At 39.3% G+C, this 18,351-nt stretch overlaps 1 protein-coding gene across 1 annotated transcript in view; it reads right to left on the reverse strand.

The window, feature by feature from the left end:
- Nucleotides 1–1,983: 1,983 nt before the first annotated feature.
- The window catches only part of LOC126253033 (protein preli-like), a 36,302-nt gene continuing 19,934 nt past the window's right edge, over nt 1,984–18,351 (reverse strand). The window contains exon 3 of the mRNA XM_049954104.1: nt 1,984–3,718. Coding sequence (XP_049810061.1) covers nt 3,371–3,718 — 348 coding nt within the window. The 3' untranslated portion in view covers nt 1,984–3,370. The remainder of the gene's footprint in view (nt 3,719–18,351) is intronic.

Below are 18,351 nucleotides of genomic sequence, written 5' to 3' on the forward strand. Positions count from 1 at the left end.
TGTGTTTGCTATAAATATGATTAGCAAATATTGTAAGGACATGTGTGTGCTAAAAACTGCTTATCATGCCCTATTATCATCAAACTTAAACTATGCTGTAGAAATATGGGGTGCAACAACTCAAGCCAACGTAAGTACATTATTAATATTACAGAAAAAAGTTATCAGAATTATTTGTGGTGCCAAACCTCGAGAAGCATGTCGGAATCTGTTCCCAAAATTAGGTGTGATTACCATTATAGGTGTATACATATTGGAAGTTATATTGCTTGTGAAAACAATAAATCCAAATTTCAACTGTGACCTGCACCAGTACGATACAAGGTAAAAGTTCAGATAACATGTAAATAGCCACAGAACAGCTTTGTATGAAAAAAATGCACTTCATGCTGGGCTGAAGCTAGCCAATGCCCTACCAAAAAGTCTCACAACCCTTCCTACTAACAAATTAAAATATCAGCTAAAAAGAATTCTAATTGAAAACCCTTTTTATTCCCTAGACGAGTATTATATCTGTATGAAAAGTGCTTCATAAGTATGTCAAGCTCATAGTTTTAAGTAACCTACAACTAATATAATGTTGATAAAAACAATATTTGTAATATTGTGATTGTATACTACCAAATGTAAAATGCATCAAAATGTAAAATTTATTAATACAAACAAAACTTTAGTTTGTAATTTATAAACTGACGTATTCAGAAGAATAATCTGTATGATGTCCTGAAACTGTATTATTTCTAGGGATTGTATTTGATTATTCGATGTTGAATAAATATTATTATTATTATGGAAATGGATAAAAGGAACAACAATACACATTATATGTGTTGACCTACAACAGGTTTTAGTTTGTCCAACACTGTTACATTCCATGGTATTTTACCACGGACTGCTGTTGTCATAGAATTTCACAGTTCATGACATTAGGTACTGGAAACATCACAGTAAATTTGTGGGATGAATCCACCGCAAGGAGAGGTTCAGATGAAATAGTTTGTTGTATGCTTAAATTTGTGACAATTACAATATGCATGAAGAAGGTATGGAACACGAACTGATTGTACGGTCTGACTGCTGAGTCGCGCTGGAGAGTTTTGGCACTTTATTTCTGTCTGGTGAGCTCCAAGCACTTTTTACAGAAATACATCAGAAGTTTTTATATTTGGGTCATAGTTTCCTACCCAAGGACAAGGACTTTGCAATGATCGAGAAAAGAAATAAAGTGTCAAACATTATTGTTCATTCAGAATGGAAGCATGTTATTGCTGAGGCCTTTGTCAATCCTTCAAAACTGAACATTCAGGAGATGATGACAGAAGACTTCAAGGATGTAGGATCCACTGACTTGGTTTTCAAAAAACCACCTACTTTGAAAATCACTAATTTACTGTGCAGTGATGATCCTCAAGGTGCAAGCATTTGTTGCAGTCACAATGTGCTTTGGCTATGGGAAAGACATTATACCATAAAATATGGTTGTGAACATCAAGTAAAAAATTGTCTAGTGTGGTTGCTGTACAATGGGACACAAACTTCATAAGAAGAAGAAAAGGGATCTACTGGGCATGATGGATTATATGGAGCCAAAAAACATGCATTTTTACAAAAACCTGCAGTGCGACAACTGAGTTTAATGCATCAAATTTGTGTGTCAAGCTGATGACAAACTCATGTTCCAATACCTCTTTCAAGACCAAAGTAATCAGTTTACAATAAGTATTATTTCGTATGTTGTTGTAATTTTCTTTCTTACTTTTTGATTCAAGACAACCTTCATTACACCACAACAGAGTACAGAGTGATCTGGGATAATGCTGTATATCCATTCCTATACAGCATTTTTCCATTTTAATACTTACTTATTTAAAAAAAAAAAAACTATGCTTAGTGCAATTTTAAAAAGCACAACCAAGTATCTTCAATAGTATATATGCACAAACAATACATATCTGCTATTACATTATTATTCTGCAATTTCCTAAAAACTATAAAATGTGCTACACAGCATTATTCATTTATTGGATGAACTTCCCGCAATTTTTAAAGTTTTTCTTCCATTTAAAATGATGTCAATGTGGAGATAATTTAAAAGGAAGTGCTTCTGCAGTACATTCAGCTGCTCACATGCAGACAGTAGCTTTCTCTTAAACTACCATAATTTGGGCAATCATAATGAAAAATGTTTTATTTCATTGTTTCTACATTGTCCACCAGATTTACAGTTGACATATACCATTAGCACTGGTTACAAAGTATAAAAAATTCAATTCCCAGTTAATTTGTTATTTTCATAACAAATAAAATATCAAATATTATTACTATAAAGCACCAGTTCAAATCAATCATGAGAAAGTATGAGATCTTAGTAAGTCAGTGTTTAAGAACATAGCAGATCAAAGAATAGTGAGCTTCCTTCAAAATTTTAAAAGTAAGAGATCAAAACTGCATAATTTATGTAGTGGGACAAATTTGACGTGACAGAATAACAAAACAGAAACAACATCTTGTCATATAATATATGATGAAGCATGGTAACCAACTGGTACCGTTTTTCAGACTTGTGTCCCATTCTTCTTCTTCTTCTTCTTCTTCTTCTTCACATCTTCATTTACTCCACCCCTTTGGTTAATATTCTTATTTGCTTACATGAAATAAAATATATACTTGTAAAGTTTTAATTTTATCCTCTGCAGAAAGTCAAGCAAGAAATACAGTCCTGACAACAATAAAGTATAGTCAAAATTTCCTTGCTCCTAACTATAAAATTTATTTAAAAGATCAACACTATACAAATAGAATATATGTCAGCCTGTGTGCAGTCTCTTTAAGTTAATAATGTGTTGGATGAAGACATACTTCTAACATGACAGAATACAATTTACATGCTGTGTTATGTAACAAATCTGCAGGAATGAACATTTAATCTGACAGTATGAAATGCAAAATATAGTAAGCATTTGTGCCTGCAAAGTCTTGGAAAGTTATTAGAAATATTCTACAAATATAAGTCTTGATATTTATACCTACGCTTCTTTGTGAATCAAGAAGTAGCCGTATTTACACCAATAGTGTATAATAAATGCACTGAAGCAATAACATCCACCATTCCAAAGTGGCTATGAAATGCCAGCAAACACAATAATACAGAAAGTTTCATTCAAATGCAATTACTCTGAAACAAGTAGCAAGTATATTTCACCTTTCACTGTGGCATAATTACTCTGGTAACATTTTTCTACAATTTTAATTAACTAGGCTACAAAGATAACTTCTTCGGCTTATAAGCTGTGTCAGTTGATGCTGTCAATAAAGGAAACAACTTCCCTGTGCACATCAGCAACATAAACCTTTCTCTTTTAAAGGTGAACTATGTTTGGTTTGCATGGCAGGAAGCATAAATTGTCCCAGCTTTTGATTTTGCCAGATCAGTAGCCTTCTTAGCGGCATCCTTGAGGGCATCTTTCTTGGTTGATCCTAAGCCCTGGTTCATTGTTTCCTCTCTTAATGGGATTGATGTAACAGGAAACAACGAAGAAAGTACATAATTGAAGCCTGAAACCATTTTCTGACAATTTTTGCGAAATCTTTCTACGCCAAATGCTTGTATAGCACGCCCAAATCCAAACACTTGAGAATCTATCCAAGCTGATCTTTCTGCTACAGTCCAGTTAGGATTTTCCTTGCTTACTCTGTATGTCACCTTTTCTATAACACTCTGAAACAGACAATACAAAATACATTTAAGTTCTAAATAATTTGAAGTTTATTTTGAACTGAAACATACGGGTCACTCAAAATAGTTATTGTATCTGATAACAAAATGGAAATACTTTTCTTTTTTACTTTGTCATGTGTATTGGTTAAGATGTTCAACTACTCCTAAATAACAGTGTTTCCTTTTCATCTATAATTGAGTTTCATGTTTTTGAGTTAGTACTCATTTTGTCTGTCTCCCCTCAACTATAATTTTTCTTTGAAGGAGCAGACTACTGTAATATCCCTTACAGCCACGGAGGGCAGGGGTCCACATTGCCGGGAACCAGGTTTCCTGGAGGGCAATGCAGAAAGCAGGTGTAAAGCTTAACAGCTGCCGTAGTTCAGCCAGGTGGTTGAAAAAACAGTCGCAATTCTTCTAGACGATGACGTTAACGTGAGGCTGGGAAGGCACGAAGGACACAAGGAGGCAGGTTATGGCTCAGGGTCACCTGCTGCCTCTGAGTATTTGTAGCCATTTCTATGGTGGATGAGGCATCAGTGAGGTCCAGGTCCGCAGGGGACACTAAGATCTCCACTGCATCCTCAGATGCAGAATTGATAGGGAGTGGTGGTATTGGCGCCACCAGAGGGTCCTGTTTCTTAGCATACTTATTCTTAGTTTGCTTTCTCTCTTGCTTCTCTTTAGGGGCTTGCTGGGAAGATTTCTCCGAAGGAGCTTCAAGCATGGAGGAAGGCCGTGAAGCTCTTCGTCCAGCAGCTTTTGGCTCCTCGAGCCACCGGCGAGTGTCCGCTGTGACGTCAGTGGAGACCTTGGGAGAGAGGGCCCCAAGGAACCACTTCTGCATGAGAGGAGCTGGAGGAGGCTGTTGCTTCTCCGGCAGGGGGGAGGGGACCGATGTCCTCTGCGTTGGGTGGGGGGGTGGGGGGGGGAGGAAGGGAGGGCTTGCTCCTGAAGTAGGTGCTTTAGGAGCAACGGGAAGATTTGGCCCCTACCATCAAGGGGCGGCCCGGAGGGCCTGCTGTTCGTGTCACACAGTGAGGAACCACTGGCACTTGGGACGGCAATGGTGATGTAGCTGCAGCAGATGTCAACGTCAACTGAATGCGGTGTAATCTTTCGAAATTACGTTTAGCCTCTGTGTAAGTCAACCGGTCCAGGATCTTGTACTCCATGATTTTATGCTCCTTTTGGAGTATCTTCAGTCTGGTGAGCAGGGGGAGCGGTGCTCCCCACAGTTGATGCAAGTGGGACATGGCGCACATGGAGTATCTGGGTGCAGTGGACGTCCACAGTCTCGACATGTGGCGCTGGAAGTGCAGCGGGAAGATGTGCCCAAACTTCCAGCACTTAAAGCACCGCATAGGGCGAGGGAAGTATGGTTTAACGTCACAGCAGTAAACCATCACCTTGACCTTTTCAGGCAATGAATCACCCCGAAGGCCAAGATGAAGGCACCGGTAGCAACCCTGTTGTCTTTGGGTCCCTGGAAATGCGCCGGATGAAATGAACACCCCACTGTTCTAAATTGGCGTGGAGCTCGTTGTCAGCCTCCAAGAGGAGGTCACGATGGAAAATAATCACCTGGATCCTGTGCCGTATGGTCACCAGCAAGAGATGACTTAGTCCACTTCATTGATGCTACCCACTCTGATCAGGGGCTCTCACCACGGGCACCACCCAGCGACAGCAAACGCCAACTGGCATGATGGCTGTTGCCAGGAGTCCTGACGCCCCAGTAAGACAGGCATCTACACCTCGGCATATGTGGGGAGTTTGCAGCTAGGCATCAGTAGTGTGATCCCTGTGTTGTCAGGGGGCTACCACCAAATAGGTACATGACAGCCCCACCACAACAAAATGCGCTGGATATTGGGGCAGAGAAATCCAATATTGTCAAGGGGGCAAAAGAGGACAGGAGGCAACGAAAGAAAATGACGTACTCTGGAAAGTTTCCTTGCCCAAATAGTTGAATCGCAGGTGGAGATGCAAAGCCATGACAAGAGATTCAGGCGATCGAATCTGAGGGCACTCGTGCACCACGTAAGGTGTCCTTCCCCACATGGCCCGCACTTCTGTAGAATTTTGAAAGTGACAGGTCAAACCATAGAATGGGACCTGAACTCACAGGACCGAAAAGTGAGAGACTCCTTTTAGTCGTCTCTTACGACAGGCAGGAATACCTTGGGCCTGTTCTAACCCCAGGACCCACAGGAGTGGGGGGGGGGGGGGGAGAACTTTGTATATAAAATTAGACACATTTATTAGTTTACACACACACACATTACTGGCGCAATTTCCGAGAGTGTAGTTAGGAAGGAACCGGAGAGTACAACTTAAATTACTGAGAGTAAAACTAGCAGCAATGGAACCTCAGCATCACAGCACGTCAGCAATCATTGGTTAATATATTAGAAAACTAAAAACCCGCCTCGATTGCGAAAAAAGCACCTAGTGTTAAGTGTTAACAATGTTCCACTGGGAAGGTTAACACTTAACACTAGGTGCTTTTCTCGCAATCGAGGCGGGTTTTTAGCTTTTTTAATAGCAGCAATGGTATTTATAATTCCTTGCTCATTACAAATAGACTGTGGTTTCTAAGAGTACAGCTTACACTGGTGCAGGCGAAATGAACGGCAATCACATTCTTGTAATTCCTTACTTGTCAAAAATATTTTGCTGCCCATTTCTGAATATGTTGCTATATTTGTGGGTGTGATTACGCAGGAACGTGAGAGCTTAAACTGACAGCTCAGATTGCTGCAAGTGAAATGAGTAGCAGTGATATTTATATTCTACATTGTCAGAAATTTTTAGCTGTTTGAGAAGAGACGTGGAGAGGAGAGTAGGCTTTGCGCATGCACAAGGTGAGGTGCTTCTTATGTTAGTTGTGTTTGCAGCAGGTGCATGTTGTACATTTAACGTCTTGTCTGAGAATCTACATGAAATATATTTTGATGTAGAATTCTATGGATATGATTTTTTTTTTTCTCTCGAGGAGATAAGAGCAGTTTTCAAGTTTTTTGATCAAATTCTTTATCTGACACTAAAAACCGACATCGCAGGGTTGTAGTAGTGAATTGCATCTGAGGGAATCACTTTAATACTGCAAGATGGCAATTCCTCTTCAGCTTGAAAAATACTGTCATATGATGTGGATTTGTTTGTTCTCCCTACGAGTCAATTAACAGAAGAAATTTGTTCTCTTGTACATAGGTTGTTACCAAACTAGTCACAAATGTTTTACATAATGCTGTCTTAAGTTCAGCAGATTTTGACAAAATAATGATGATATTCTTATATTTTGTCGGATCCTCACTCACCATTTTTTGAATCCCCAGTCCGTAAGAGTCATTACTTTCTTATAGGCATATGTAGACTGTTGGTATAATTTTCCAGAAAGGTTTATAGCATATTAGGCTGTATACAAGTGAGCTACTTTGTTCATATTTCAGTTTATTTGCTGTGTATGTAACGTAAAAATTGAAAACATGAAATAAAATAAGAAAAGAAGTTTCTGCATTAGGACCTGACCTCACAGCCTCCAGTTTACTGTTCTGTACACTTTTCGCTGTGCCAACAGCAGCCTGGAAATTACACTAATATTAATGGTTCATGTCCCTCCTGACTGGTGCCAAAAAAATATATTTTATTAATGCTCTGCCATCTAGAGCTTCCATTTCTGTCACATTTGTTTCTGGCAGAGCTCTGCATATGCCATAAATGGGATGGTGAGGTCACCTGCCTTTCTGTTCTGATGACGTCCAGTGTGAATCGTCCTTTAATGGGCAATAACTGGGCAACCATCTTTTGCTATTACAGTCTTCGTATACGTTAATTTTCAAGTACCATAACTCCGGTCAAAGAAGTGTTACATGCATGAAATTTATAATTCCGTAACTGTGCTTGTGAACAATAATCAAATATTAACATAACCATCTGCCTGTCATTTTAAACTACTTTAATGCATATTTTGAGTCCTTCAACCAAAGTTTTGCAAGACATACCCACTGATAAGAAGTACACTTTAAAGAGGTACATCATCAAACTTCTATGTAAATCACGAGTAGCCGATTAGTATTGGCCTTACCAGTTCTCGAGTGAATTGCTTTTAAGCGATGTATTGAAATTTGTATTCCAGCATTCTGGAAAAACCACATATCATTCATTAGCTCACAAGGTGAAGCATAGAAACAGTTCGCTTACTTAAAAAAAGGACACATTCTCTTACTTTTGATAATTTCTTTATTTCTGAAATGCAAATGCAAGGAAGTCACACTCGCTTCCACTAGACTGCTTTTGTCCACTTTGCAGCCGGGGTGCAGCTCGTCAAAACATTTCCGGCACAGATATGTACTGCTGCAAACACTGGTGTGCAACAGTGACCGGCATTATTGCCGAACATGTGCCTACAATTCACATGCTGCCAATGTTGTTGGTAATATGCAATTTTTACAGCACATGTAATGGGTAAATTAATTTTCAGTGAAACAGAATTCATTTCAAACTGAAAAAATTCTGTTAAATATTCTTTCAAAAGTCAGCAATTTTGCCAACTGAGGTGCTATGCATTTGATCAGATGCTGCTGAGAGTTGGACACGAGGGAGGACTGAGAAGGAAGGCTCACTTAATTCATACGAGCTGTCCACTGAAAAGTTCGGCTGAATGAACCCGTAAACATCAATTATGTCTACATCTTTGATGATTGCAAGAGACCCCACACGACAGTATTAAACACTGACATTTCTTATTTTAAATTTTTATGCTGCACGCCCCTTAGCTGCAGTCGTGGAAATGGACAGCACAGGACTATAACAATACTAGATAAACTGATAGAAACAGAACAGTGTTTAACAAAGGTTGTACTGCGAATATCTTGTATTAAGTAGGGCTCTAACTTTTAACAACTATTCACTAGAGAGCACACAATAGTAACTACATGTATCAATAAATCTGTCTAACTAGAAGCTGAGAAGGGAAAAGATGAACAGATTAATTAGTTACCTCTATAAAGTGTTTATTTCTAATCTAAATTTGTGAAAATTATATACCTTTTTTAGTTTAAGGTACTTTACTTGAAATGATAGCCTTCTTTTCTGCACATCCCCTACTCAGCCTACACTCATGCCATGAGAAGTCGCAGCGGCTTGTATATGAATGTTAGCCGGCACTGATGCTATAACCTAAACTACAAACACTGATTCACTTAGTTTTCTTGCAGAGGGGTGAATACACTGAGGAAGTCATTAATATCTTCGATCACACTGCAGCTTCTAAATTCAATAACGTTAGTTTTCTTAGTGTCACCTTGTCCTACATTATATACTAAATTGTCTATGATTTATTCCATGGTTCCATCTCTTTGCCAATAATCTATATTACTAAACGACTATCCCAGAACCTAGGGCACTGTGTCAGCCACCATTATCTTGTGGCTTCCAAGGATAACAGAAATCTGATTTTCAATATTTCATGTAATCATTAACCTAATTAACACATATAAAATGCTGTCATAATCTACTCATTTACGGTTATAATCTTATGTTGAAAGTTTAACACAATAAGACAAGTATTACAGTTGCAAACTGTGTGTGTGTGCACTTGCTTGGGCAGGTGTTGAATTGGCGACATGCTAATACCCAGACTTTACTCCTACAGTCTTTGTGAATGAGAACACTTACTGACTTCCAACAAACTTTAAGCATAATTTAAATCTTTTCTTAACTTTTCCTTGCTTATATGCTTAAAGGCAAATATTTAACACATTAACTCATTTCTAAACGGACATCTGAAGCTTTTCTATATATGGGAGCACAATTCTTCAAAGAATCGGAGCTTTACTGGTAATCTTTAACTTCACTATTTCATGACAGAAACGTGGCCGACCTTTTGCTGCCATACTTTGAATATCATAATTTCAAGACCTGCGATCTTTTTAGTAACATGTCACAATCTGTATTGTGTGGTTTTACATGACTTCACTTAAAGTGAAGCTAGCTTGAGGGCATTAAGTTCAAACATATATGGCAGTAGTCTGACAACAGAATGGCCGCAGATAGCCAGTTTATCAACGTAGTAAGTCTCTCCTTGGGGCTTATTTGTTCTATTTCTGTAAACAGCACACACTTTCGCATTGTCTCACCCCATGCCTTCTCAGTTTAAGTATTTATCTTTTTTGTGGCCTTTTCAACAATGTTTTGTGGATCTGTTTCCCACGAAGGGTAGTGTTGTCCACAACTAATACAGACTCTCTTTGCAGTTTCTTTAAACTGTTAAACTGCGAACGACTTTCTTCTCAACCCACTTCTTAAATTACTGGAGTTTACAGACGTTGGTAATCACCAGTATCTGTTCCCACTTTGTATAGTAATTTGCACCTTTCAACAACATTTGAATATCCCCCAAGATGTACAATTACTCAGTTTGATGCCTTCTCCCTGATGCATTTACATGGCTTGTGACTCCAATATCAGTACCTTTATGACTTTTCTGAATGTTAACTCTGTATCAGCCCAAGTTCACACACACAAAATATCGGCCCACCATCACCCCTCAATTACCTTACCTTCCGCAAGCAGTGTGTCCTCCAGTTAATAATATTGACCTTATTATTAATTTTTTCTTTCCTACACACATTTCTTCTATCTAAAGCCCACTTCCTTTGAGTTGTGTCTTGATGCTGTGCCTTTTCATTAGAAATTGATTCTCCCCCCCAAAAAAACAAAAAAAAAAAAAACAAACTTAGTAATGTCCTTTGTTTTATGATGATAGAAACTATCAACACGTACATTATGCTCTTCCGAGTGATTCCATTCCTTTCCGCAAGTTGACAAGAGCTGTTTGCTTTGTTACAGCCAAGAACTTCGTTTCTTATCCGTTGGACTATTTTCTGTTAAGTGTCACGAACTCTGCAACCCTGCCAGTTGTTTTCATTACATGAACAACCAGATACTGTTTTGTAGCTTCCTCATCAGTGATTCATAGTTTGTGCAATTAAACATCTTTCATCCCTATGGACTGCCTCTCCAAGTATCCTTTTTTATTATATGATCAATTAAATTTGCACTGTCACAACATCAAGGAAAAAATATTAGCATAAATCACAACACTTGCAACACACAATATTGCAAACCATGCATACTAAAAATGAGAAGGATGATGTAATGAAGTTACTGCTGTGACGGCGCTGCCCGTGTCTGCTCATGCACATATGGCACTTTCCTCTTTTCGTGCCCCTCGACACACTGACAGGGCACTTCTCCTGTGTGCAATATAATTTTTACATCTGTTGGAGTGTAGAAACTGGTGAAAGCCAGAAACTTACCGATTGGTCAACCTCTTGCCATCCTTAGCTAGGAAACAATATGGCATGCCTCAGCAAAATAACATTGCAGTGGGCATTCTGAATGCAATGTTGATTCCAATTTACTGCTTATACTGTAATTAGAAGGAGCTTGTTCCCCCACACCTCCCCACCCACTGCAACAGCCACTGTATCGAGGGGTGCAGGACCTATTCCTCCCCTAACCAGATAGGCTTAGTAAGTAGCAGGACCATTGCCTCCAGAACAAATCTCGTTACCAGCTCAGGCAGAAGACCTGAGGCCTTCCTGTCCCTTCACTATGGTTGTCTGACATCTTGTTTCGGTCTACAGCAGATCATTTCATAATGTCCCTGTAGCACAATGGACGTGTGACATTTTTTAACATAATGATGCTGTCAAAAACATCATACTATTCTTTGAAGGTGAAAAACCTCAAAATACTTATTGTGACACAATTTATGTCAATGGAACTTTCAAATACTGCAAAACGTTTTTTTTTTTTTGTCAAGTATTTACAGTCCATTGGTTTATTAACAGACATTACAATTCCAATGGTCTTTTATTTGTTGAACAATAAGGAAATTTCATGTTACTGGAATGGCCTTTCACCAGTTGTTGATAAATATGCTGATCTGGGCCTGAAATATCCCCACCAACAATATTTCCAGACTCTGAAGAAAATAATACGAAAGCTGGAATTACGAAGTGTGGACTGATGTAAGAATCCAGGGACATAAATTTCATCTAACACAAAGCTGTTGGTGAAAGGTACAAACATTCGGACTTTTACCTAACTACTAGTACAAATGAAATTGTGAAGTTTCCGTCTTACACATTTTGCTTAACAGTGCTGGATCCTGATATGATTGTTAATTGTTTTGTTGAGGACTTAACATCAAAAATCCCTGTATCTGAAAAATTACAGTTGTCTTTGAGTGCTTAGTGTGTACTTATGTAGATGAAATTATTCCTTCAACCATGTCAGCTGAACCAAGTCGCTATATACAGAGAACCACCAATCCTCGTGAAAGTTTCCACAACAAGCACAGTAGTCAGTTTCAATCCTGTAGTACAGATACACAGAGTGATCCGAAAATATGTTTACAAACTTGACATGGCACATCGGGCCTACAATAAGTATCAGTAATCATGTAGGCACAGGGGGTCACAAATGACACAAGGGGGCGCTACGGTCACGAGAAGGCATTGCAATACAAACGTGGGTGGAGCATACAGAGACTGTCGCCATTCACACTGTGGAAACGTTGGGAGTAACATGGCTAGCTACACATACCATGAAATGACTGAGATGCATTTGATTTATGGCATGGCCAGCTGCAATGGAAGAGAAGACAAGTAATTATATCACGCAAAATGTCCCAATAAATGGGTGCCATGCCACACATTATTCACCAACCTGCATCACGAACTATGAGAAACTGGCTCGTTCCATGTGCAATGGACAGCTGTGATGGAAGTATTCTTGAAAGGGTGCAGCGTATGCTGTCAACAAGTACATGAAGTATCCTGCACCACAGATATCCCCCAAACCTCTGCCTGGCACATTGTATATGATGGACTGTATTCATTTCATTTCCAATGCGCCCAGGCTTTGAAACTGGGGAACAACAACAAGTACATGTCATTTGTGTGGCAGTTTCTGCAAGAATCTGCTGCAGAGTGAAGCTTCACATCAAGTGACCTCTTTACAGATGAGGTGGTGTTCTCACTTGATAGTATGAGGAATTTTCACAACCTGCATATGTGGGCGGATGTGAACTTACATGCTACATGTACATGTGCCTCACAATGCAAACCGACTCGTAACATGCAGGTTGGCATGATTGAAGACTGTTTAATTAGGCCGTACATCTCTCATATTTCTGTGAGGGGTTCTGTTGTACATGCTGAATGATGTTCCGGTGTCTCTTCAACGTCACATTCAATTTCAATGCGATGGAGTCCCAGTGCTTCTCAGCAGGCAAGTGAGGGCACATTTGCAGGCAACCTTTGCCGGCCACTGGATTGGTCGCAGTGCGCCAGTCACACGCCACCATGATTACTTGATCCATTTTCAACCAAGGTTTTTCTGTGGGTGTATGTGACGGGCCTTGTTTATGAAACACCTGTTACATCACTGGAGGATTGTTGTGGCAGCAGGATGTCTTCAAGATACACCAGGTATCTTTAGAGGGGGCACCATTCAATGCAGCACAGATGTCAGACCTGCATGGATGCATCTGAGCGAAGCTTTAAGCATCTCCTGTAGCGGGCATCCAATTTGTAGCATGTGACTAAATAACTGCAATGCCACTTAGTAGCCCCGAATGGTCTTTGCAACCCTAGTTCCCATGTGATTACTGATCTTTATTGTATGCCGGATGTGCCACGTCAGTTTGTAAACTATTTTTGAATCATCCTGTACACAGATTTCCTGAGGTATTGGAGCAAATTCAACTCAAAACCACAATCAATTCCTCAAAATAAATGAATTAAATAAACTCCTTCATGATGCAGCAAGTGAAGAACTTCAAAACTGGAAAAATTACAAGAACACAATATCTGAAATTAGTTTCCTAAAAAATAAAATCTAGAAACTCTAACTAAAATGAAAAATATTGCCAATTTTAAAGATGTGCAGCATACATACTAGATTAGTATTACAATAAATTTGTAAATATATCTAAAAACAAAGATGATATAACTTACCAAACAAAAGCATTGGTACGTTGATAGAGACACTAACAAACACAAACACACACACAAAATTCAAGCTTTCGCAAACCCACAGTTGCTTCATCAGAAAAGAGGGAAGGAGAGGGAAAGACGAAAGGATGTGGGTTTTAAGGGAGAGGGTAAGGAGTCATTCCAATCCCAGGAGCGAAAAGACTTACCTTAGGGGGAAAAAGGGACAGGTATACACTCATGTGCACGCACGCACACACACACACACACACACACACACAAAAACACACATCCATCCGCACATATGCAGACACAAGCAGACATATGTAAAGCCTTTACATTTTACATAAGTCTGCTTGTGTCAGTATATGTGCGGAGGGATATGTGTGTGTGCGCGCGTGCGAGAGAGAGAGTGTATACCTGTCCCTTTTTCCCCCTAAGATAAGTCTTTCCGCTCCCGGGATTGGAATGACTCCTTACCCTCTCCCTTAAAACCCACATCCTTTCGTCTTTCCCTCTCCTTCCCTCTTTCCTGATGAAGCAACCGTGGGTTGCAAAAGCTTGAATTTTGTGTGTGTGTTTGTGTTTGTTAGTGTCTCTATCAACATACCAACACTTTAGTTTGGTAAGTTACATCATCTTTGTTTTTAGATATATTTTTACCATGTTGAATGTTTCCCTCTATTATATTCATATCAATAAATTTGTAAATATATTAAAAAATACTACACACACACACACACACACACACACACACACACACACACACACACACACACTTTTGGGTGTGAGACAGTTCCTCCATGGATAATGCTAAATGAACTAGTACAAACACCACTAATTCACATTTAACCTTAAGAGGTTCATTATCTTTTGATCTCAAGATGCACGATAATGAGAGCCATTCCTTGTTGTTACATACAACAAATACAAAAAAATTTTACAGCCTCGATTAGAGGTGTGTGTGTAAAGCAACCTTTTTATAAGACGAAGACTGGGTCGACTGCGGGAGGCACGAGTCCTGTACTCCAGGCAGACCCATAACTGTTTTGGGAGGCATGGGTTCCATCTTTATGACTGCAGGAGGTGTGGGTTCTGTGCAGAAGCTACTGGCAACTAACAAAATCAACTGAAGATTTAACCATATCCTCCAAATAGCTTCAATATATTATAGTAATACGTAGATATCTTAATATTTACTATCACTGCACAAGACGACTGGGGAGGCGGGAGTCCTGGGCTCCAAGTCCTATTTTTCTGACTGCATGAGGTCTACTGGGCTGCTCTCAGGTGTGTCTGCTACCAACAGCATCCCTCATTGAAAGTGCCAATATTTACTGTGCATATTGTACTTGTGCATGAGTGTCAGCAGAAACTTAACTGGGCAGAGGCAGAATGGAGGGGGGCACAGAGGTACGACCTTTGGTACTTGAGATTCTAAGTGGGGTGGGGGGCGGGGGGAGAGAGGAAGGGCCTCCTTTTCCCCTCCCACCCCTTCCCCCACTGCCTCCTGCAGACACCTACGTACTTGCAATTTCTTTTTTTGTTTTAACGTGTACGTTTTTTTCTTTTCTCTCTGTTAACTATATTTAATTTATTAATTGCTTTTGTTTTATTACAAACCTACCATTCTTGCCTCACCTACTCCATTAATTTAGCATTTCCCCATCTGTAATGTCTATTCTTTCATTCAAGGTGGTTCTCATTGCCCACTTTACTGAGTTTGCATTTTAATTGCAAGGCACAGTTGAATAACTAAATACTTCCAAGGCTAAGGGTGCTAATATACACTTATATGGTGGGGTCTGATCCATAGGGCAGCCAGATTGGATCCTGGTGACAGAACAATTTTCATCACTATCATTAGTGGTTATGTCTTAGGTTAAATTGCAAATTGAAGTGAGGACATGAGTCACTGTTATTAATATATTTGTAAAATTGAGATATTGAGTTCTGAAATCCCCTTCATGCTAACAGAAAGAAATAGATTATATGTTGACATCAGGTAACATCCTTCCTTTCTTTCACTTTCATCCGTACATTACTGACATGATGAAGCCATCTACTTGACACACTATTACATCACAGAGAGAAGAGGAAGCCAATTTCCTCCAAATAATCATGAGTATGAGAAGCTACATTACATGTAAAACAAATGAGAAAAATGTAACTACTTTACTGCCGTTTAGTTGCATACAATTCCTCTCATACAACTTTCCCTTAATTTGATCTGATTTGTTTTCTGTCACTATTCTTTACCCACACAGTCTATAAGGAATTTCAAGCTCCAGCTGTACAAAACACTGATACTACCTGTAGGTCTCTATGGTTGCAAAACTTCGATGTCAAGAAAAATGACTTAAATAATCTTCCTATATTTGAACAGAAAGTCATCTGGAAGACCTGCATTCAGGAAAAAGTTGATATCACTGGCATTGGTATAATTGTGAGCTGGATAAAATCTACAACAGCCCTAACACAGTATTGTAGGTTTGATGAAAACCCCAACGTTAGAAACGCAAAACGTCAGTCACAATGAGAATTTTGTTATTAAAATTCTTCATATTTCTAGGGTTCCATATGATAAAAAATGGCACCCTTATAGGATCACTTTGTTGCCCATATATCTGTTTGTCTGTCAGTCTGTCCCACTGTTCAAAATCCTTTTTATCATAAAGGAGTCCACATATCAAGTTGAAATTTATGTCACACATTAAGGTATGTGGTCCCTTGGCGACATAAAAAAGAGAAGATTCTAAGTGAATGCAGTCAAAAGACATGGCAATTTATGTTACAAATTTTGATGCTCACAAACTCCCTCATCAAAATCCATAGGGTACTTCCTCTTGATTAAGAATCATGAAATTTGGCAAGAAGAGAAGTTTCACTGTACAAGTAAAAGAAAGATTATAAAATTGTTAATTTTTAATCGTATCACAAGAAAAATATTTCTTTTGTTATTTGTTATCTAACTTCAAACTTGAAATTACAACATTCTTGAAAGTCTTGGAGTCCCCGAGATGGATATCTTCCCACTCAATATATAAAAAAATTCAGTTTGTACGGAACCCTCAATGTGTGAGTCCTACTCTTATACGCCTTTTTTTTTTTAATTTTTACTTAAAAAAGAAAATTGATTGTTTACACAGATGTAAGTAGTCTGATCAAGATTTGGGTATTCAGCATAATATTGAACATTTACGAATATTTACTAATGTGTCTAAAAGTTGATTAAAAAAGGTGTTTTTACATAATGGTGATAAACTTCCACCAGTAGCTTTGGCTCATTCAGGGGATGAGAAGGAAACATATGAACGAGTTGTCTTACTAATGGATGCCAATATGTAATCATGAGTGGATAGTCTATTGTGATTTAAAAGTTGCTGCAGTACACAGAGATTTACTTGCTGGTTTCACAAAATACAATGTCCAGTCACATTAATGTGACCACCTGTCAAAAGCCTGAATAATCCTTCAGCACTGTGGACCACTGCAAGACGCACTAGAAAGGAGTCAGTGAGATTCTGGGAGGTACCACCAAGGATGTAGGCCCATGCATCAATAGTGCCATGACCTGCTATGTTATGCTTCTCAATTGAGGGCCCATGGTGCAAACAGCCCGATAGAAGTGGTCCCACAGACTCTTGGTTTGGTTGAAATAATGCCATGACCAGCTGTGCTGTTTCTCGATTGAGTATCCATGGTGCAAACAGTCCAATAGAGGTGGTTCCACAGACTCTTGATTGGGTTTAAATTGGGGAGTATGGTGGTCAAAGGAGTACAGTACAGTAAACTCATTCTGGTGCTCTTTGAACCACACACATACAGTGGGAGCTATGTGCTGAGGAAAAATACTGTATGTAGTGGGGTGATAGTCCTCAAGGATAGATGCATACTTCTGTTAATCGACTGTGTCTTCCAGAATGACTAGATCAGCCAGGGAATGCCACGAAAACATTCCCTAGACCGTAACACTCCCTCCTCTGGCCTGAACCCTTCCAACAATTGTTGCTGGGTGTTTGCTTTCAGGTATTTCAGGCTGTACATGCCAATGGCCATCTGTCTGAAGAATTAAAAAATGTAGTTCACCTTAAAAGGCCACCTGTCACCATTCAAAGGGAGACCACTTGTGGCATTTGCTTGCAAATTCCAGCCTTTGTCAATGATAAACAGGAGTCAGCATGGCTGCATGAACCAGGTGCCTGCTGCAGAGGCCTATATGCAGCAATGTTTGCTGAACAGTTGCTGGAAAGAACTGTTGGTAGCCGCTAGGTTCATTTTGGCAGTCAGCTGCTCAGCAATTGCATGTCTATTCCCCCACATAAATCTCCAGAGCCACTGTTCACTCCTATCATCTGTGGTGCACCACAGCTGCCTCAGCATTTTGGATAGGGCCATTTTGTCATGCACAATATACTTTAACCACAACGGCAGTTACATTATACACCATCATGTTACACGCTACAATTCAGAGTCCTCTAGCGGTAGAGGGCTGCAAATATGTAGATGTGAAGAATAAAGATGTAGCATGTAAACATCATTTGTTTTAGTTAAACAGCACCTATGGGTCATTCCATGTCAATTCAACCAATTTGAGAAAATGTTCCAGCTGATAGTCTCAGA

The sequence above is a fragment of the Schistocerca nitens genome, chromosome 1 (genome assembly GCF_023898315.1).
Source record: "Schistocerca nitens isolate TAMUIC-IGC-003100 chromosome 1, iqSchNite1.1, whole genome shotgun sequence".
Taxonomy (NCBI): Eukaryota; Metazoa; Arthropoda; class Insecta; order Orthoptera; family Acrididae; genus Schistocerca; species Schistocerca nitens.